This window comes from Leucopleurus acutus, assembly GCF_964270905.1.
Source record: "Leucopleurus acutus genome assembly, chromosome: X".
In the NCBI taxonomy this organism is placed as follows: Eukaryota; Metazoa; Chordata; class Mammalia; order Artiodactyla; family Delphinidae; genus Leucopleurus; species Leucopleurus acutus.
In genome coordinates this window covers 83,442,320-83,466,221 of record NC_139148.1, presented here as the reverse complement: position 1 = coordinate 83,466,221, position 23,902 = coordinate 83,442,320, and the positions used below count along the sequence as shown (strand labels likewise).

General features: G+C 34.8%; 1 protein-coding gene across 6 annotated transcripts in view; it reads right to left on the bottom strand.

Annotated features, from left to right (window-relative positions):
• DIAPH2 (diaphanous related formin 2) overlaps positions 1–23,902 on the bottom strand; it is an 889,270-nt gene that overhangs the window by 620,088 nt on the left and 245,280 nt on the right. For all 6 annotated transcript variants that reach the window (XM_082864620.1, XM_082864622.1, XM_082864621.1 and 3 more), the window contains 4 exons: positions 13,578–13,688; positions 8,119–8,237; positions 6,122–6,238; positions 3,291–3,409 (listed from right to left, as the gene is read on the bottom strand). In XM_082864620.1, the coding sequence (XP_082720746.1) occupies positions 3,291–3,409; positions 6,122–6,238; positions 8,119–8,237; positions 13,578–13,688 (466 nt within the window). The remainder of the gene's footprint in view (positions 1–3,290; positions 3,410–6,121; positions 6,239–8,118; positions 8,238–13,577; positions 13,689–23,902) is intronic.

Genomic DNA, 23,902 nt, shown 5'->3' with positions numbered 1-23,902 from the left:
CTATGACATAAATCATAGTAAGACCCTTCTGACCCACCTCCTAGAGGAATGGAAATAAAAACAAATGGGACCTAATGAAACTTAAAAGCTTTTGCACAGCAAAGGAAACCATAAACAAGACCACAAGACAACCCCCAGAATGGGAGAAAATATTTGCAAATGAAGCAACTGACAAAGGATTAATTTCCAAAATATACAAGCAGCTCATGCAGCTCAATATCAAAAAAACAAACAACCCAATCCAAAAATGGGCAGAAGACCCAAACAGACATTTCTCTAAAGAAGATATACAGATTTCCAACAAACACATGAAAGGATGCTCAACATCACTAATCATTAGAGAAATGCAAATCAAAACTACTATGAGATATCACCTCACACCAGTCAGAATGGCCATCCTCAAAAAATCTACAAAAAATAAATGCTGGAGAGGCTGTGGAGAAAAGGGAACCATCTTGCACTGTTGGTGGAAATGTAAATTGATACAGCCAGTATGGAGAAGAGTATGGAGGTTCCTTAAAAAACAAAAAATAAAACTACCATATGACCCAGTAATCCCATTACTGGGCATATGCCCTGAGAAAACCATAATTCAAAGAGTCATGTACCACAATGTTCATTGCAGCACTATTTACAATAGCCAGATCATGGAAGCAACCTAAGTGTCCATCAACAGATGAATGGATAAAGAAGATGTGAAACATATATACAATGGAATATTACTCAGCCATAAAAAGAAACGAAATTGAGTTATTTGTAGTGAGGTGGATGGACCTAGCTAGAGTTTGTCATACAGAGTGAAGTAAGTCAGAAAGAGAAAAATAAATACCATATGCTAACACATATATATGGAATCTAAAAAAAAAAAAAAAAAAGGTTCTGACGAACCTAGGGGCAGGATAGGAATCAAGACCCAGAGGTAGAGAATCAGTTGAGCACATGGGGAGGGGGACGAAGTGAGAGAGGTTAAGCTGGGACGAAGTGAGAGAGTAGCATTGACATATACACACTACCAAATGTAAAACAGATAGTGGGAATCAGCCGCATCGCACAGGGAGATCAGCTTGGTGCTTTGTGACCACCTAGAGGGGTGGGATAGGGAGTGTGGGAGGGAGGCGCAAGAGGGAGAGGATATGGGGATATATGTATATGTATAGCTGATTCACTTTGTTATACAGCTGAAACTAACACAACATTGTAAAATAATTACACTCCAATAAAAATGTTAAAAAAATAAAAATTTCAATGGGAAGGCATTGAAGAAATTTAGGTCAGGATATGATCTGATTTATATTAAAAAAGTACTAGACTCACAGACCTGTGAAATCAGAAGAGACTCTATGCTCCTCAAGTCCAGATGATCTTTATTTTAAGAGATCCACAGATTTCCTAGAAGTTCTTCAAGCACCAGCAAATATCTGTGTGTGTGTGTGTGTGTTCTAATGAAAGGTTCATAGCCTTCATCAGCTACTCAAGACATCTGAGCATAAAATATTAAGGACCACACATATATTTGACTTATCTGAATTTAGAGTTGAGGAAACTGAAGCCTAGACAAGTTAAATGATTTGTTCACAATCACAGAGATGATATGTGGATGAGGTCATAATGGGTTTTTAGTACTGACTACCCCCTCTCACCTGATCCCTTCATGTCTTCCCACCCTAGTGCTCTTGATTAACGGTACACAATCCTAAGTACCTGGCACACAGTACCCAAAACAAATATCCACTGAACACTGAATGAGCTAGCCAAAATCAACAGTAGCATATATGCACCAACTATGGTCCACAATAGATTATAAGCCAATACACGTATTTGGAAACAGTCCCTTATAACTCTCTCAACAAATATGAAATAAGCTACTGAGTTTATTAAGCTCAGGGAAAAATATGCAGTGAGGCCAACATTCACATTAATTGCAGGGGCAGGGTACATTGGCACAAGCTTTCTGAAAAGCATTTGGCCTTTCAAAGTTCACACCCTCAGGGGAATCAATCCTAAGGAAATATTGAGAAGAAGACAAATATTTATATAAAGGATGTTCACAGTAAATTCATTTATAATTATAAAAACCTGAAAACAATCTGTATGTACAATAAGAAAGGACTGGTCAAGATGATTATGACATTGTATAAAATGGAATATTATATAGACATTCAAAGTCACATTTTGAAGGTTAATATTGAAAAATTCTAATAATATAATGCTCAATGAAAAATCAGCATATAGATATATAGAAGAGGAATACAGGAGGGAGGGAGATAGAGTGAGAGCAAGAGAGAGAGTGATGAAGATGGAGATAACAAGACGTACTGAGCTGAACAGTGAGTAATGGTGAAATGTACTGAGCTTGAAAAGTGTAATTGGTGGCTTATTTTGTCACTTACATAAGTCTCCAGATTGCCTATGATAAGTGAGCATTAGTTTCACAATCAAATGAGAATAATACATGATAAATAACAAGGAATTCATCTTTGAATATTACTGTGAGTCTTCCCTGGGCTATGGAGTGAAGAATAACATATAACTGGCATTCAACAGCTGTTGTTTCCTACCTTTAAAGACAAAGACAAATGAGTTCATGTTTGAATCGTAGCAATAGTGATTTCGATTAGGTATAAATAAAACTGCTTAACTCTAAGGTCATATGGCGTAGTATATTTCACAAGAGAAGTTTCACATCATCCTTCAGAGACTGTTCCAGAAAGTGTAGCTAGCTACCAGTCTCAGAAAATATAAGGTCATTTCCACAACAATCCAAGTAGATGAACATGATCATCTCAAATTCTTTCCCAGCTCTAAGCTCTATGAAAATATAAAATGATCTACTTTAATAGAATTAAGAGGTCTTAAGTTACTGAAACCAACCTGTATTTCCTTTCTCAGACCTGAACACTAATAACATAGCATTACTAATTAGACCCTGCTGTTCACGTGATTTCTACAAAACCACAAATGTACCAGCATAAATTGAATCAATGCATTTCAGAGTCATATTTCTAAAAAGCAAGGCATTCACCCCTAATATAATGTTTTTGGTTCAGCATTGACTTTAAACTGAATTCAAGAGTGTTGAAACTTAACAAATAGATTAGTATCTCCAATCACAGAGGCAGAACTCTCGTGATCATCATAATTAATAATTATAGCAAATGAGTACCCACAGATACAATGACTTACCAGATATTAATAGAGGAAGTTTAGTGAGAGAGCTACACTTAAAAAGTGTCTATTAGACAGAAGAGAGTAAAACAAAATCAAATGACATTGAGGATTATATCACATACCTATCAGATGAGTGAAATCAATGTCTAATCTTTGTCTGTACTTGAAATCTGGGTCCATACCACTGCAGTGCAGCACTATCTGTGAAACACACTCCTCAACTATTTTGTAATACTGTGGCCTGCAAAAGAGAAGTAATCTTGAATACCTTTTCTACATATACAAATCAATTTTCATAAGAAGTGATTCTACATGATAAAGAAAACTAGGTTATTTTCTAGCAGGCTAAAAAACTCTTTTCTAGCCATTACACTCACTCTAGAGGAATATGCCTAAGCTTAAAGATGGGCTGGACGTTATAGTCCAAAACCCATTGTAATATAATCAGCTGTGAACACTTAGTGACTTAATACTCTAGTTTGCAGGGATTCATGCTTGTGTTCAAAGATACTTATCAACGTTATCTACTTACTTAAGCTATTGTTCCTAAAGTTAATAAAAACAAATGACTCTTTAGTTCTACATCTATGGATACAGAAATGGTTCTAAGCCTCTCCAAGTTCTCAATTTCAATAAGGAATGAGTACCTTCGCATTACATGGCAAACAATGTATTGAATTTACTGCCACACTTTTACTCAAGATAGCTATAACAGCTTTTACAAAACTGGACTCAGCCACTTATGTTACAGACTACTCCAAAGATCTATTTATACATGTATTTTAAAAGATCCATTTTGTAGAAGCATACACACTAAATATGCATGGCAATAGCTTCAATTTGTTCAAAGTGTCAAAGGTTTTGAAACATTTCCTAATTCTGTAATCTATCAAGGTAATTCTGGCCTTAAAAATGACCACTTACATACTTCAAAAATTTTTAAAAGGCACTTTTTGCATTAAAATTCGGGGAAAATTTAGCATTTATCAGCAGCTAATAAATTCAACAGAGAAAATTCAGAAAGAAATACTACTATGGACAAGCTATGACATAAACATCCCTAAAATCAGTGTGCTGATAACTAGCCAACCTACTAAAAGTCTGCAAATAAAGTCAAACATATTCTAATTGCTCTTATATGTCTTTTGTCATGGGGTTGATCTCAAGGATAAGAATAAACAGTAATACGTATTACACATCCGAGTCTTTTTCAAGTCATCATCAGATCTAGGGTAAACAATACTGGATTATAATCAATCTAGTCAATGACTCTGGGCAAACAGGGAAAACACAATGGTTCTCTTTCAGGACAAATTAATTATCCATAGGTAGAATAAAAGCGCTAGTCGCACATCTACCTCACATGGATGTTCTCAGGATGAAAAGGACGTCATGTTAGAACAACTTCTCATTTATTCAAAGTTACTGAGAAATGGATGGTTTCACACAAATTATTTCCCCAGGTAACTGTACCCATGGGCACAGTACCCCTTTAGTTGCCAGCACTTATTTGAGGAAACAACAATCATTTTGGTTGGATTACTATCTTTCCTGCTTAAAAAAATCCAGCATATTTTAAACATTTTTCTATGTCTCTGTAACATCATTATGCCCATCAGTTACTGCAACTAGCCTGAACTATAAAGGGAACTATAATAGTTCTCTATGGACTTTAGAATTGTCATTTTTGTTGTGACTGTACCCGACCCCATGGTAGCCTTCCTTTGCCCTTTAATCAAGCAAGGTTTGAGAAATCAGAGAACCTAGGTTGCTAGAATTTCATGCATATTAGAGTATGAAGAACAACTAAGAGTCTCTTAAACAGTTAAATATAAGATCATGGTCACCAACTTATGGATAATTTCAGTCATTCAGAAACCCTTCTCTAATTTTCTGGTTTTCAGATATATTCCCAGAACTACACTCTGAAATTTCTGACTTTATGGATTATTATATTCGTTTATTTAGAAGAATTACATTGCTGTGTATAAAGCTGAAATATTAGTATTATTATTTTCTTAGATAAGATCACACCTATTTTTAGATAATCTATACAAGAGGAATAACAATAGTCTTATTAAAATATAAAAGGACTTAAAATGCTTACTAAATAGCAAATGTTATCATTGCTGTTTTTATTATTATTAAACTTCTGAAGGAGGGCTTCCTTCAGCTAGCAGGTTCAAAAAAATATCCACATCCACACACCCTGTGCACACTAAAGTTAAAGCACTTTTACCACATCACAATATAGTGATACTATCTCTATATTCTATTGTCCCTACCACCACATTATATAAATTCATGGGAAGTGTGGCAGATACTACTAGATGTCCTATGATGTCCACTCTTCTCTTTTTCCTTTACTATTTGAACTTTATGTTTACCTGTGTATATTGCTTGCCAGAATAATATTTCCCATTTCCTTTCACTTATTGCTTCATAAAATCATCTCAGAACTTAGTGGCTCAAAACAATAATATAATCTTATTATCCCTCACATTTTTGTGGGTAAGAAATTCAGGAGGAGCCAATCAAGTCCGTTGGCTCAGATCTTATACATGGCTTCAGCCAGCTAGAGAGAGACCTAGAAGAATAGGGTAGACTGAACATAAAAAAAAAAAAAAGTACGAGGACTTAAAAGTTTTACCATAGACTCTTCAGAGCTTACTCTGTGCCACAAAAAAAATTCATCATAGGGTCAGTAAAATCTGTTGGGTTCATTGTTACTGAAATGGCATACCCCGTTTTTATAAGTATATTCTTCTGGCCCAATTAAAAATAGATTGACACCTTTTTAAAAATGTTATCTAGAGTCGTCAAACTCTTATACTCCATGCATATATATATATATATATATATGCATATACTGTCTAGACCCCACTATATTGTTAATTTTCCTTTAAAATCCAATTCAAATTATACAAATTGTACTCTCATAACAGCCTCTTACCTGATATAATAATCATTTCTGATAAGCAAAAAATGTTGTAGAATGGATAATAAGTAATTTTCAGCAGCAGTGTCCTTCAACATATTATACAGAAGATGGTACACTTCATTCATATCAGTGGAAAGTAAGTAAAGGAAAAAAATCAAGGATTCTTGGTAACAGTTTCATTCATAACAAAAGCAGCTTCAGTTTTGAAAACACTGATATATCATTCTGTTTGCATTACTGTTTCTAAACCTTCAACTCCATGTTCCAGTATTTAAAACATTTCCATAAAGAAATTTAATCTACGGATCACTTTAATCTTTTAACAAGTGAAGGAGACTTAGAGTATTTCCAAGACCATTTAACCATTAAAAGTTTAAATGATCAGCTGTTCATTATATTTTAAAATTCCAGCTTATAGTTGGTACCATTAGAACAGCAATGCCATTAATGAAAATGTTTTTTTCTCGACCTTCCTGTGGTTGTGATGGGAACCTATATTATGCATGCAAGCCAATACTCCTGTCTTTTCACTGCCCACATAAAATAGTAAGGCAAATAAGCATTGTGTGGGCTGCTAAAAGTTCATAAAAACCAGTTTTATTTTATACAGATGAAACACTTACTACATATGAAATCACTACTGTTTGCATTCATTTGTATGTCAGTATTTGATAAGGAACTTGAAACATATTTTTCTTAGGATACAAAAAGAGTGGTAGAAGTTTAAATGCTTTTAGTAAACTAGAAAACAGATTTAAAAAATGGATTCACTTTTATAAGAAAAGCGAGCACCTAGAAAAATTGATGTAAAAGAAAAGGAGAAGAGGAGATGTAATCCAGCATGTTAAAAATAACCTGAAATGTCAATGTTTTCTCTGAAATAGAATTAAGTATATGATGGATTACTTCTTAGACCCCACGTAAGAGTGTTGTGTTAAAATCGCATAAGGTCCTTTCGATGGCTATGGAATAGATCCAAAAATAGCTTTCTGATGAAGAGAAATTTATATAAAGCAAGATATTTATTAATTGATATAAAAAGCATTTAATATTATGGAGACCACTGTAGACTAGAGTCACTGATGAAGGATAAGAAATTACTAGAAATTATCTCTCATAATAACAAAATTGTTATTCATTGCACTTATCCAGTACTCATGTGTAAGACGCTTTGATAGGAACATTGGAGGAAAAAGTTGAAACACTTGTGCCCTCCATCTCATAGGCACAAAGAAGTGTATATAAATAAGGCAGATGCAAGCAAAGCACTGTAGAGTGAGGAGGAAGATGGAAGAAGACGTTATAGAGAAAAAGTCCAGCTCAAAGGTCATTTTCGTTCTGAAGTATTTCCCAATTTCCCCAGAACCCATAAGTAAGAAATTTAATGGGTGTGAAACAAATGGCCAGCAATGCTATGACAACCATCTTTTAGATCTAAAATCATTTTGTATAAAATCATTGCCATAGGAAGATTATATGCTAGTTGTATTTGACTCAAATGCTTCTACTCTAGTATCCTTGTTATAGTCAGACCCTATCACATCTAAACTTTTTTCCCCCCGCTAAGGAACCAAAATATTTGGATTGAGAATAAGACATCTATTTGAATTGAATGATATCTCTAAATCACTGGAGTATCATTTAATAAACTGAAAAAGTATATTACCTATAGTCACATATGAACTCACTGAACTTTTCCCCCCAAAAATCCTTATCCATGAGGAAAACTGCCTTAGGCTCTTGTCTATTCAAGACCGTTGAGCAGAGTAAACCTATAATGCAGCAAGCCACTGTGTGGATTTCAATACAGTCTGTGTAAATCATCAGGACAGTCTGACAATTCTTCAACATTAATCTCAAGGACAGCATCATCGTGAAGTTCTAATATAAATAAATGGATATAAATTGGGCCGGCAGACAAGAATTCTAATAATGGTTCACAAAATCACCCACAAATCCCTTTTTCACAGTACATGCAAAATGATTTCTGTGGTTCGTCAAAAGGATATTCCATTTCTGCTCGAATGTCATTGAGACGGTGTGATAATTCAGTTAGGTCGTCCTCTTTGTTCTCATCAAATACTTTCAACTGAATATCAAGCTCGTCGTTCTCTTTTTCTTTCAGATCCTAATATATAAACAGAAAACTTAACAGACGAATAACAGTTTGACAACCCCATACTTTGGCAATAAAGGCCTGACACTATTATTCATCTACGTACACAGAAGCAATTTCAAATATTGACCCAGGCACTTGGTTTCCTGAAAGAAAGTAAACGTACTCTGTTTTTCTATTTTAAAATGAAAGAACCTCATTGCATTCACCGCATTTCTTTTCATGCTCCAAATTTTGACGATTCACATTAAAAAATTAACGATCACTTTCGCAAGGGAAAAAAACTAATTGCTACAAACCCACATTAAATGCTGTCGTTTTGACTAAACACACTAATCAAAGATCGCAAAAGAACTCATGCAGTTAGAATATTCACATATGCCTCTGGCAAAAAATGCGAATATAGATCAATTGTATTAATGAAGAACAAATGCAAGGATATATTCAAGGACAACAGTCCCAAGTATGGCGTGGAAAGTTGTAAAAACAAATTTACTTTAAATGACATTTTGTGATTTTAAAGCAAAAAGGCGTCAGGACTTTTTAATCAAGATGCACAACTAGCCTCCTCCCCCACCTTTTATTTTTGCTTAGCCGAATCACAAAATACCAACTTGGGCATCAAAGAGACCTGTTTTTGTAATACATTATAAGCACATGCATTACAAACCTCTGATAATTTTCAAAATCATAGTATAAACAAAATCTTTGGAAGCATGCCACACTAGAGATTGTTGGGCTTAATATATATCACCTGGAATATCTTTTAATATGTGTCCATTAAGTTGCCGCTTTCAAAACCCAAATCGATAATCACAACTGTGGATGCTCAAGGGTGATACCGAAAGAGAGACTAGGATGTTCAGAGCTGAGCTTGAACTCTAAAAGGAAATGCAAGCACGGTGTACTTCAAATTAGGTCGATTAAACAAACTCGGATCCATTTTTTTGTTTCTATTTTTGTTCAATAGGACGATTTTAAATGGAGATGCAACCGCTATTACTGAAGCCAAACACAAATTTATGCAATTTCTAGGTGTTCTTTTTCTAACGTTCAATACATAATAATTTACCTACAGAGCATATGAAAATATTAATATGTTTCTATATAATTGCATATAAAATACATAACAAATACATGTATTTAAACTTAGTTTCCTCTTGAGTAATAATTTGTTTTAGGTCTAACTTTCCACTTTGAAAGGGAATGAAGAAATTTATTGGAATTAAAGTTATCTAACATTGGTGAGTTATATTATCAGGTGATTTCTGAACTCAATTCAGAAAAGAGCAGGAGCCAGACACACCCAATATGCTGGTCATTGCAGAAAAAACCTTTAATACGTGGGATAGGAAGGGTGGGAGGGAGGGAGACGCAAGAGGGAAGAGATATGGGAACATATGTATATGTATAGCTGATTCACTTTGTTATAAAGCAGAAACTAACACACCATTGTAAAGCAATTATACTCCAATAAAGATGTTAAAAAAAAAAAAACTTCATGGGTAATGTAAGGAGCTGATAAGAATACACTTTCAATCTCTCAAAAAAAAAACCTTTAATACATTTTATAATATGGATTTTTTCCTTATTCTTATGTCATAAGATATTCTTTCTTAGATGTTCACTATCAGACTTTAACACATTCAAATATGTTTGAAAAATAGAAAAAACAAGTTAATTAAATACTGTCATTTAATCAGCATCAGAACTTTACGAAACATGGACTCAACCTTCATGATTAAAATATTTTCAGTGAAAATAACTGGTTAAATATTTATTTCAGTTTTTAATTAGGACAACACATTATTTATATAAGATATATAGTATGTGAACATGTACAGCACAATATAAAAATATAGATATGTATAAATGAAATATCATAGTGTTTATTAATAATGCTCCATTAAAATATATATGCATATCTACATACACACACATATATAAAAAACTTCCTTTCATTCAAATGTCAAACCTTGAAAGGTATATTCAAAAATTTTGATAAAATAAACATTTAATGAATTAATAAAAGTTTCATATAGCACAAATGTGACAGATACCCCATTGAAAAAAGGGAAATGCATCACTGAAGTTTGTATTTTAAATGAAGAATGGCATAAAATTACTGAATTACACTACTAATAATTACGTGAAATACTGTAAATATGTTTCAGTTATTTTTTAAACAGATTTGCTGTACAGATACGGAATATTTTCAGCAGATTCTCTAAAACATATAATTAAGTCTCTATAATATGGTGTACTTCAAAGGAAATCAAAGTCCATTACCAGCACATGACTGATTACCAGTCAAGCAATCAAAATTGATTCTTCAAAAGAGTAAGAAAGGGTTTGTCGGTCTTTTAAAAGAAGTTAAGAATGCCTGCTGCCTACAGACACAATTTCTTACTATCTTGTTCCTTCACATATCTGACTTATCTAATATTTTCTTAATTTATTTAACTAACTAAAAGGCAGATGGAGAAAACTTCACAAGAAATCAATGTAAGTTAACTACAGAGAAAATACTATTTTAAAAATCACTATATAGTGTTTAATAACTCATTTGTCCCAAATTACTAAAGCAAATTTATAAGAAGTAAATTTTCCATGTAAGTGAAATATAAACTCTCTTTAAACATCATAATTTATCTATAGAGACAGGGCAAATTTTGAAAATAAATTTCTACAGAATGTAATTAAAATAACTGTCCTTGTCTTGAGGATTCTAATAATTATATGAAACAAAAGTTTCACTCTACTACAATGATGGTCTCATGGATTACTGAAATACTAAGAACTATTAAGAACTGTTCTTCCCCAACACCTAATGATTCCAGATATTTATAATTTTTGATCCATGTACCAACAATTTATATTAGCCCTAGCCACGTCTAATTTGCTGCTTTGAATATGATATATTCCAGAAAATTAGGAAGCTCCTCCTGTTAGAACAATGTATAAAATAAGAGTAAATAGGATAAAAGCCAGGATATTAAAGACTCATCTATAAATATATTATTAGGCTCCCACGCATGTGTAAAAGATGTTTGATATTACTATAAATTCTAGTGGTTGAAATGTAAATATTTAGTAAATTAGATAGCTAGACAGCAGTTGACATGTTATGTACATCTAGTATACATTAAAGCATGACCATTCTGACTTTTGCTCCAAATTGTGATAATAAAACTACAAGGACAACAGCAACAGTAGTGAAATGTATGGTATTAAGGGAAGGACCTCTAATCTCAGGGTCTATCTGCCTAGATTCTGATTCTCATATTGTATATCAGAAATACCTGGGGAGGATTATTTTCTTTCAAACCAAACATCTCTGCCCTACCCCCAATAAGATTTTGATAGACTCTCTTTAGGGGGACATGCCCAACTTCTTGAGAACCAGAGCCCTATTTAGCCATATTTCACTCCATTGTCACAGGAAGAAAAGGAAATTGAGAATCCTTGTAGGTTCTATTCCAAAACTTTAAGAGGCAGAAACATGACACTTCTCACTTTCCTCTTGCTGAAGGATCCCTGAGATCTAAGAAACAGGGCATACTGAAGAGATGTGATAGTTAAAGAAAAATCTAGCTGGAAGCATAAGTTAAGTGGTACTGGGTACTGCAAGGGGCTTTATATACAGCTATAGGGCCAATGTGAAAGTGTAGCTAAGAAACACTGATGCAAAATCTTAGCTGTCAATGTAACCAAAGGAAAAATACCATGAGACCACTGAACCCAGCAGAAATGAGCACACCCTGGCAAACGTGCAAAAGGTAAGGACAAGAGCTACTGTGCATACCCTTTCTGAAAAGATGAGGACTTAAATAAATTGAGAGTCACAGTTTTCTTGACCAGCCATTCAGTAGCATACGGTAGAAAACGAATGTTTAATTATAAATAGACACAGGAAAATGAAAGCTGGAATAGACAGCAATAACTAAGGCAGAAAAACATGGCATATTAGTAAATGAGTAGAGGATCTTCAGGAGCTCCTGAGGCCAACAAGTGTCCAAAGACATGATTACTCTCCCAGAAACAGAGGACCAGCTCCAAGAGGACAAGGATGGAAACACTGAGTAGGCAATTCAAAAGCACACTAGAATGAGGACTGTAATATTACCTCTAGCTACATAAGACCACAGACTTTTCATGAGGAGAGATTTGTGACAAAAAAAGAATGTGTGTTACATACACTGTAACTAGTGAATGTGCCTAAGTTAACTGCATATTGAACTTCTATTCGGGTCACTTACGATGATGCTTTGATTCACTGCAACCAATTCCTTGCTTTTTAAAGTCATGGATGAAAGAACCATTCAAAGTGGAATTGACATAGAAATTTCTAAAACCTCACAGACCCAATCATATATCTTATTAAAATGGGTTTCAATAGACCCAATTGTATATTTTATGATGATGAGTTTCAACCACTTTCAGTTAAGACTATCAGAAGACAAGTTACAGATGCATGCTACACACTAGTCCCTCACCAGGAAATACCCCTGATTTTGCTATTTCTAATACCCTAGGAATACCTTATATACACGCTCATTGACATTTGTTTTATTTTGTTTTTTCTTTCCTCAGTCCTTTTATTCCCCACCCCTACATTTACTTCTTGTTTATCAGGTATGGTCTAAGTAGTTTAAATAAAGAAACTAGTGAGATTTTACTTGTTTCCTTTAAAAATGCCATGGTCTTGAACAAAATCCTTCTTTAGTTAACATACTAAGTAAAGTATAAAGTCATGGTAGTTGTATTTCTATTTACAAAATAAGTGTGCTCATTTATCTTAGAACAAGTCTATAACGTTATTTCAAAAATGTTTTTAACAGTATCACAATTAGTGCAGATATCCACACTCAATTTAAGAAATAAAATTGTTCTTCTTTAGAAAAGATGCTACGGATTTATAACAAGAATACCATCCTTATGTTATGTGTCTAGAATGTACTAATCAAAATTTTATGCATACTTATGCTGAATATAAAGGAAATCAATCTAAGTTATCAAAGAGGAAAGCAAAAAATTTTAATGAAAAATTGAAATGGCAAAAAAATAGCAGTCTTTTATGTTCTCAGTATTCAAAGTCAAAGAAAAGTTCCCTTTCGACTTCAAGAAGACCAAAAAAGCCATCACTTCTGGACATACCATTAGCTGAATTCCGAATCATCAGTTTTATGTAGAGACTAACACTACTGCAATATCAAAAAGCTTACAAAATGTCCAGTGCTTTACAAAAGGAAACGGCAAGGCACATTTATTTACTTTGCTGAAAGTACTTTTGTCTAAAGAGAGAAAAACATTAAAGTTCATAAGCATAATAAATGTGCACATTCCACTTACTGGTAACATTGTTTTTAGTCCTGAACGAAGGAATTCATTCCTTAAATGTATTCGAAAATCAAGCTCATAAGGAGATGTGACAAGGGCATTTATAAACTGCATGCAGGCCACCTGCAATTAGAAAGTAAACTTTGTTAAAAAAAAGTTTTTTTAAATTAAAGAAATAATGCATTCAGAAATTTTTTTCCATTTACTAAAGGAATACATACATATATTATGAAATACATCAAGAAATGCAAATGTTTATATAAGTATAATGATTATGACTTTACAGTAGAAACAAAAAAAATAACAATAGAGTTTCTAATGTCCAGAGAAATTCTAACGAAGATATGATGGTTGGTCAAGTACTGCTATGCTTTGCTAAACAATATGAAGGAACATTAAACTTTCTCTGAGAAACTCCAAGTTCCAACAGTGTGGATACAGAGCCCTTTAAAAAGATCATGAAATGTATCTTTCATATCCAGCTGTCCTCAGAGGGCGCTTGGCCTCAATTCTATATGGTTATAAACACTTTTCTAAAATAACTCAAACAAAGCTATAAAAGTACCCTGATGTTAAACAGGGAACAGTGATAACTTAGAGATATTATTACACTGAGTTACACTCTCTCCATTCTATTATTGGACAGATTTGCACAAAATATAGAGTAGTAAACTATATGAATAAGATGAATTAATTTACTATATAAAAAAATAAATGCAAGTGAATTAAGATCAACTAGAAGGCACTATGACACAAATACTAATCTGCATTGCATGGTAAAGTAAATACAAGAGCTTGTTTTCAAGTAAAGGTGATTCATTACTTAGACTGATGCTGGAAAATGGGTTTTGGTTTTCTTCTGTTATTGAGGTTCCCTATTATAAAAGAGGAGGGAGTTATTTTCCGGTAATTGCAAGCTAGGAGAGTGTCAACCAAATGCTAACTGCCAAGTGTTCCAAAGATTATTCCTCATTTTTGGAAAATGCTGCTCACGTCTAAGGCAATTGGCTAATAGTTTAAGAGCTGCACATTGAAATTTATTATTTTTAAAGTACGCAATGAGTCTAGTGTTCAAAGAGCTGACTGCAAGGGGACCACTGTAAAATACCAGATTTAGTAAATATGTTAAGTATATATAGAAAGGGGCACACATAAATCAATAGTTAGTATGGAAAAACACATCAGCAAAAGAAAAATATTTCAAATGTATTTTGACTTGACCACATCCAGACCTGTTATTATGATAGTGATTTTTTTTCAAGTAGAGACAAATATTAAAAGCTATATTGCTTTTATTGTTATATCTTTATCTTATGCATTTAAGCTGTTTTGGGGGAGATTAGCCTATCTAGCTCACATCCAGGTTCAAAAATCAAAAGTTGCATGCATTAAAAGGGATTATTGAGGTTGTCTCTAACATTACTAGCTATCTAAATGATAATTGAACAATTCAGTCCAATTCTTATGAATGCTCAAATGTCAAGCTAAATCACTTAGACATCTGACTAAATATTTGCCATTGACTTGGCATTACCTCAAAAGTCACATCAGATAAGTTATTATGATGCTTATGCCTTAATGGGTTACTTAACCTTCCTGTTTACAGTAAGAAAATGTTTAAGTCTTCATATAGTTTCAGTAGGCTGGAATATAAATTTGCATAGTGTATGAGTCCATAGGTATATTATGACTGTATTTGCATGAATGATTCTTGTTATGTTACAACTCTGACCTGACCGAACAAGCCAAAATACATGTCCAATCCAAAATTAATAGAGAGAAAAGTTGCCATCTGTTAGGATTGTTTTTGCCAGAAGAAATTCTAGCTTAATGGCTTGTATTAATACCCTACAAGCAAAGAGAACATTTCCATAAGAAACAAGTTAATGAGTCTTGGAATTGTACCTTTATACAATAAAAGTATTTGGATCAGGAAATTATAAAAATAGTAAAAGCCAAAAAAATTAATGAATGTAACATCAAAATAATTTTACATTTAATAATATAAATGTTGCAATGCTTTTAAATACTCATTTAACACACAATGTATGATATATAACTAAATGCTAAAAAAAGAAGTTACATCCATTGACTATAGTAAAAAATAGCACACACTTTGAAGTCAGTAGTTTAAACAGGTAGCAGCACTGGTTTATCAATGTACTATTTACTGTTTATCAAATTCTTAAAGATATTTAATTACTTACAAATAGCATAAGATGAATATTCATACTATCATGTCATTTTCCAACATAATCTGCTAAAGCAATGCTCTTTAATAGGAATATTTACATTGTATGAATGTGGAGAACAAAAAAATTCATCTTAATTATCTCCATTCCTTTATACTACTACACAATTACTGCCCTTTTCAGAGGATAGGAACAAAATCAATCCAATTGTCACTATTTACAAAGTTAAATTTTTAAAATGTAATTAGTTTATAGAGCAGAGTACATTATTATTTAATTATAAATATGAAATACCCATTGTGTGGATTCTGAATTCATAGCTAAATACAAACCTCCAAACTATTATCATCATTAATATATTGTATTAGTTTTTGTTACCAACTTAGGAGTTTTACATAATTCACCATCTAATCTCACCCTCACAAAAACCATGAGATAAGTGTTACTATTATCCTTATTTCACAGATGATGAAGCTGAGGCTCAAAGCAGATAAATAACTTATACAAGGTGACACAGCAAGGAGGAAATTCATGATTCTAAACATATCACTTTACTCCAAATACAGTATAATTTCCAGCACATTCCAGATGCCTCATAGACTCCATCCCTAGATTAACACAACAAAATATTTTAAGGATGGGTAAGATAATAAAATTTAACTAGTGCATCATGTTTAAAATATTGGGAATACCTAACTTTGAAACTATAGGTTAATTAGAAAAACATATAATTATTTTAATATGCTGTCTAGTATATAAAATGGTTATCTTATGGTTATCAAGTATACCTCAATAAAAATAAAGTGGTTATCATAATACATAATGGAATGTGAAAGGAAGAAAGAAAGAAAGAAAGAAAGAAAGAAAGAAAGAAAAAGGAAGGAAGGAAGAAAGAAAAAAGAAAGAAAGAAAGAAAAGAAAGAAAGAAAGAAAGAAAGAAAGAAAGAAAGAAAGAAAGAAAGAAAGAAAGAAAGAAAGAAAGAAAAGGAAGAGAGAGGGAGAGAGGGAGGGGGGGAGGGAGGAAGGGAGATAGAAAATGGTTTCTGGAATGTGTTACATTCCACTTTATATATATCCTGAACAGTGACCTATGGACAGCATCCCATCATCCAAAACAATGGCCTCTCACTCTCCTTTACTTCCTGCCACCCTACTCCCTCAACTCCCTATTCAGCATAGATGTGCACACAAATACACACATCACATACACACACACACACACACACATACACACACACGAGCATGCTGTTCAATACAGAGCCACTGACTACAATTTAAATTTAGCTTAATTATAATTAAATAAAATTTAAAATGCTGTTGCTCAGTTTCATTAGTTACAGTTCAAGTGTTGAACAGCCACATGTGGCTAGTGGCTCCCATATTGGACAGCACGGATATAGGAGACTGCAGAAAGTTTGACTCAATAGCACTGCACTGGACACTTTAAAAAGGATTCTGGCCTAATATCTAAAACCTAAGCTCCAAAGCAGTATAAAACTCATTTCTGAATAGTGGAACTTTCAAAATTGGCATTGTTCGACTTCCAAGTATATAAATCTTTAAGAGCATGATTGAACGATATTGTCCTCTTACAATGAAAAATCAATCTACTTTCAAAAAACAAAACTCCAACTCCAGAGATAGAAAATAAAGGATTACGGGATTTGAAAGCTAGAAAGAACATAAAATACTCTGGTCCGATATCCTCATTTAAAGATAAGGAAACTGAAAACCTAGGAAGATTAGATGATTTGCCCAAGACTGTATAGCTAATAATAAAACACAAAGATTGGATTTGAACTCAGGCCTCATGACTTTTAGTCTTTTAGGTAGAATCTTTTAGGTAGAATCTTTTAGGTAGAATCTTTCTACCACACTATAATGCACAAATCAGGCATTGCTGAATAGCATTTTTCCCTGTACTGGAAAGAAAACAAGTACCTTTAAATAGAAATCACAGAGTCCACTAGCCAGATTTCATCTGTTGCTTAGTTTCTTTATAATGTATCTAAGGTTCAAAATGATCTGCCATATTTATCTGATTTAAATTCAGCTTCCATGAGAACTAAAATTCAAAAATAATAGGAAGTCTGAATTTTCTCCATTATTGATAAACATACTAGGCTAGAACTATGATTATGATTTTTAACCAGTAAAAAAAGTTTCTGTATTTGCAATGTTATTAAATGATCTCCCTATATTATATGGAGATTTTCACATGATATCTATATAACCCATTTAACAAATGCATAAACATGTAGATAAAAACCACCAACTTTGCACATATGAGAAAGCATCCAATAATTTCTGCCATGCATAACTATACTAAACTGAATTACTATCAATTTTTCTATAACATTATAATCCTTCTTTTACCATAATAGGATACATTCTTTGTATAATAATCACCTACATTCTTTAGTCACAGGGTTCTATTGTCTTCATCCTGGGGTGTGGGGTGTGGTATAGAGAGTGGAATATCACAAAATAAATTTCAATCTTCCTCAAGATATGGCTCTGTATTTGCTTAGGGTTTTCTTTGTAACCCCTAACTGCTGCCAATAAAATGTTTAAAATATAATGGGTGAATAGTCATTAAATGTTTCAAATTTTATTGACGAGATATACTACTACAAAAAGAAATTGCATTCAGTTTCTTAAGTGATAGAGGGGAAAATATTTAAACATAAAATATCTTCACAAAATTCCTGGGAAAATGCTAGAACCTTTTATTTACTGTAACTCACCAGCTTTGAAAACTATACAAACATCTATCTGTTTGATCACAATTCACAGAGCTATATAGTACAATAAGTGCCAACTCTAGGACATTCTCAGACACGTTATCCATATTGCCATTAGCTGTGACAAATTGTGCTTTTAAAATGTTATTGACACTGTCACACATTGACCTTATTAAGTACTTTCTTGACACTAACAAGGTCTTGCTTTATCCCAACCCAGCAGGAGTTAGGAAAAAAGATGGTTTGAGTCAAAATACGTACCAACAAAGAAAGATACAAACGTACAGAGAAAGTTATTAAGTAATAAAATGGAGGATTCCAGGCATGGCATTGCCAAGTACAAAGGTATGGAGGCAGAGAGATGAAATAGCATAAAATGTTCAGGGAACTGGGTACAGTATGACTGGATCAAAAACTATATGTAGAAGAGTGAAGGAATATGAGGTTAGAGACAAAGCCACAGTTAGATGATGAAGTATTGATATTTTGTGTGGACTACCATTAGACTTTACTCCTAGTGGCTATGGGAAGATGTAACAGGATTTTAAGCAGCGATATAACAAGAATGACATTTCAGAAGTATAACTTTGTAGAAAATGATTTAAAAGGGGCTGGAATGAAGGGCAGAAGATATTTAAGAGTCCAGGGAAATTACAAAACATTGAGATGTGACAATGCCCTGAAACAAAGAAGTAGTGGGGGCGGGAGGTAGATACTATTATACTAAGGAAGGAAAGTACAGCACTAAGGCAGTATAATTGGTAGGATTTGGTGACTGAGGGAATGGTGGATGGAGAAAGAGTATATTCGAAAATGACTTATGTTTCTCGTTTATGCTACTTGGTGGACAATGCTAAGGTTAACCAGGAATGGGCAAACGAGAAAGGCAGGCCTGGAAGATCACCAAGATGGTGGAGGAGTAAGACGTGGAGATCACCTTCCTCCCCACAAATACATCAGAAATACATCTACATGTGGAACACCTCCTACAGAACACCTACTGAACGATGGCAGAAGACCTCAGACCTACTAAAAGGCAAGAAACTCCCCCACATACCTGGGTAGGGCAAAAGAAAAAAGAAAAAACAGAGACAAAAGAATAGGGATGGGCCCTGCACCACTGGGAGGGAGCTGTGAAGGAGGAAAAGTTTCCATACACTAGGAAGCCCCTTCGTGGGGGGAGACTGCGGGTGGCGGAGGGGGAAGCTTCGGAGCCGCGGAGGAGAGCACAGCAACAGGGGTGTGGAGGGCAAAGCGGAGAGATTCCTGCACAGAGGATCAGTGCCGACCAGCACTCACCAGCCCGAGAGGCTTGTCTGCTCACCCCACGGGGCGGGGTGGGGGGGGGCTGGGAGCTGAGGCTCGGGCTTCGGAGCTTAGATCTCAGAGAGAGGACTGGGGTTGGCTGCGTGAACACAGCCTGAAGGGGGCTAGTGCGCCACAGCTAGCTGGGAGGGAGTCCGGGAAAAAGTCTGGACCTGCTGAAGAGGCGAGAGACCATTGTTTCGGGGTGAACAAGGAGAGGTGATTCAGAGAAGCGCCTAAACGACCTCCAGAGATGGGTGTGAGCCGCAGCTATCAGCACAGACCCCACAGACGGACATGAAGTGCTAAGGCTGCTGCTGTAGCCACCAAGAAGCCTGTGTGCAAGCACAGGTCACTATCTACACCTCCCCTCCTGGGAGCCTGTTGCAGCCCGCCACTGCCAGGGTCCCGTGATCCAGGGACAACTTCCCCGGGAGAACACATGGCACGCCTCACGCTGGTGCAACGTCACGGAGGCCTCTGCCGCCACAGGCTTGCCCCGAATTCTGTACCCCTCCCTCCCACTGGCCTGAGTGAGCCAGAGCCCCCAATCGGCTGCTACTTTAACCCCGTCCTGTCTGGGTGGGGAAAAGGTGGCCTCAGGCGACCTACACACAGAGGCAGGGCCAAATCCAAAGCTGAACCCCAGGAGCTGTGCGAACAAAGAAGAGAAAGGGAAATCTCTCCATGCAGGTTCAGGAGCAGCGGGTTAAATCCCCACAATCAACTTCATATACCCATCATCTCTGGAATACATGAATAGATGATGAATCATCCCAAAATTGAGGCAGTGGACTTTGGGAGCAACTATAGACTTGGGTTTGCTTCCTGCATCTAATTTATTCCTGGCTTTATGTTTATCTTAGTTTAGTATATACAGTTAATTATTATTGGTAGATTTGTTTATTGATTCTGTTACTCTCTTCCTATTTCTTTTTTTTATATATAGATTTTTTTTCCTTTTTCTCTTTTTGTGACTGTGTATGTGTATACTTCTTTCTGTAATTTTGTCTGTAAAGCTCTGCTTTTACCATTTGTGCTAGGGTTCTGCCTGTTGTTTTTTTTTTTTTTTTTTTGTATAATTTTTGGTGCTTGATATCATTGGTGGATTTGTGTGTTGGTTTGGTTGCTCTCTTCTTTCCTTCTTTTTTTCCTTTTTAATTTTTATATTTTTAATAATGCTTTTTTATTTTTAAGTTTATTTTATTTATTTTATTTATTTCATGCTTCTTTTGTCCCTTTTCTTCTGAGCCGTGTGGCTGACAGGGTCTTCGTGCCCTGGCCAGGTATCAGGCCTGTGCCTCTGAGGTGGGAGAGCCAAGTACAGACACTGGTCCACCAGAGACCTCCTGGCTCCACCTAATATCAAATGGTGAAAGCCCTCCCAGAGATCTCCATCTCAACACTAAGACCCAGCTCCACTTGATGACCAGCAAGCTACATTTCTGGACATCCTATGCCAAACAACTAGCAAGACAGGAACACAACTGCATGCATTAGCAGAGCGGCTGCCTAAAATCATTATGAGGTCACAGACACCCCAAAACACACCACTGGACACAGTCCTGCCCAGCAGAAAGACAAGATCCAGCCTCATCCACCAGAACACAGGCATCAGTCCCCTCCACGAGGAAGCCTACACAATGCACTGAACCAACATTACCCACTGGGGGCAAATACCAAAAACAACGGGAAATATGAACCTGCAGCCTGTGAAAAGGAGACACCAAACACAGTAAGTTAAGCAAAATGAGAAGACATAGAAACACACAGCAGATGAAGGAGCAAGGTAAAAACCCACCAGACCAAACAAATGAAGAGGACATAGGCAATCCACCTGAAAAGGAATTCAGAGTAATGATAGTAAAGATGATCCAAAATCATGCAAATAGAAATGAGAAAATACAAGAAACATTTAAAAAGGACCTAGAAGAACTGAAGAGCAAACAAACAATGATGAACAACAAAATAAATAAAATTAAAAATTATCTAGAAGGAATCAATAACAGAATAACTGAGGCAGAAGAACGGATAAGTGACCTGGAAGATAAAATAGTGGAAATAACTACTGCAGAGCAGAATAAAGAAAAAAAATGAAAAGAATTGAGGACAGTCTCAGAGACCTCTGGGACAACACTAAACACACCAACATTCGAATTATAGGGGTCCCAGGAGAAGAAAAGAAAAAGAAAGGGACTGAGAAAATATTTGAACAGATTATAGTAGAAAACTTCCCTAATATGGGAAAGGAAATAATCAAGTCCAGTAAGCACAGAGAGTCCCATACAGGATAAATACAAGGAGAAACATGCCAACACATATTAATCAAACTAACAAAAATTAAATACCAAGAAAAAATATTAAAAGCAGCAAGGGAAAATCAACAAATAACATACAAGGGAATCCCCATAAGGTTAAGAGCTGAACTTTCAGCAGAAACTCTGCAAGCCAGAGGGGAGTGGCAGGACATATTTAAAGTGATGAAAAGGAAAAACCTACAACCAAGATTACTCTACACAGCAAGGATCTCATTCACATTCAATGGAGAAAGTAAAACCTTGACAGACAAGCAAAAGCTAAGAGAATTCAGCACCACCAAACCAGCTTTACAACAAATCCAACTTCTCTAGGCATGAAACACAAATGAAGGAAAAGACCTACAATAACAAACCCAAAACAGTTAAGAAAATGGTAATACGAACATACATATTGATAACTACCTTAAATGTAAATGGATTAAATGCTCCAACCAAAAGACACAGACTGGCTGAATGGATACAAAAACAAGACCCATATACATGCTGCCTACAGGAGACCCACTTCAGACCTAGGGACACATACAGACTGAAAGTGAGGGGATGGAAAAAGATATTCCATGCAAATGGAAAACAAAAGAAAACTGGAGTAGCAATTCTCATATCAGACAAAAGAGACTTTAAAGACTATTACAAGAGACAAAGAAGAACACTACATAATGATCTAGGGATCAATCCAAGAAGAAGATATAACAATTGTAAATATTCATATACCCAACATAGGAGCACCTCAATACATAAGGCAAATGCTAACAGTCATAAAAGGGGAAATTGACAGTAACACAATCATAGTAGGGGACTTTAACACCCCACTTTCACTGATGGACAGATCATCCAAAATGAAAATAAATAAGGAAACAAAAGCTTTAAATGACACGTTAAACAAGATGGACTTAATTGATATTTATAGGACATTCCAACCAAAAACAGAATACACTTTCTTCTCAAGTGCTCATGGAACATTCTCCAGGATAGATCATATCTTGGGTCACAAATGAAGCCTTGGTAAGTTTAAGAAAATTGAAATCGTATCAAGTATCATTTCTGACCACAAGGCTATGAGACTAGATATCAATTACAAGAAAAAAACTGTAAAAAATACAAACACTTGGAGGCTAAACAATATGTTACTAAATAACCAAGAGGTCACTGAAGAAATCCAAGAGGAAATCAAAAAATACCTAGAAACAAATGACAATGAAAACACAAAGACCCAAAACCTATGGGATGCAGCAAAAGAAGTTCTAAGAGAGAAATTTATAGCAATACAGTCCTACGTCAAGAAAAAAGAAACATCTCAAGTAAACAACCTAACTTTACACAAAAAGAAATTAGAGAAAGAAGAACAAAAGAAAAACCCCAAAGTTAGCAGAAGGAAAGAAATCATAAAGATCAGATCAGAAATAAATGAAAAAGAAATGAAGGAAACAATAGCAAAAATGAATATAACTAAAAGCTGGTTCTTTGAGAAGATAAACAAAATTGATAAAACATTAGCCAGACTCATCAAGAAAAAAAGGGAGAAGACTCAAATCAACAGAACTAGAAATGAAAAAGGAGAAGTAACAACTGACATTGCAGAAATACAAAGAATCATGAGAGATTACTACAAACAACTCTATGCCAATAAAATGGACAACCTGGAAGAAATGGACAAATTCTTAGAAAAGCACAACCTTCTGAGACTGAACCAGGAAGAAATAGATATTATAAAGAGGCCAATCACAAGCACTGAAATTGAAACTCTGATTAAAAATCTTCCCACAAACAGGAGCCCAGGA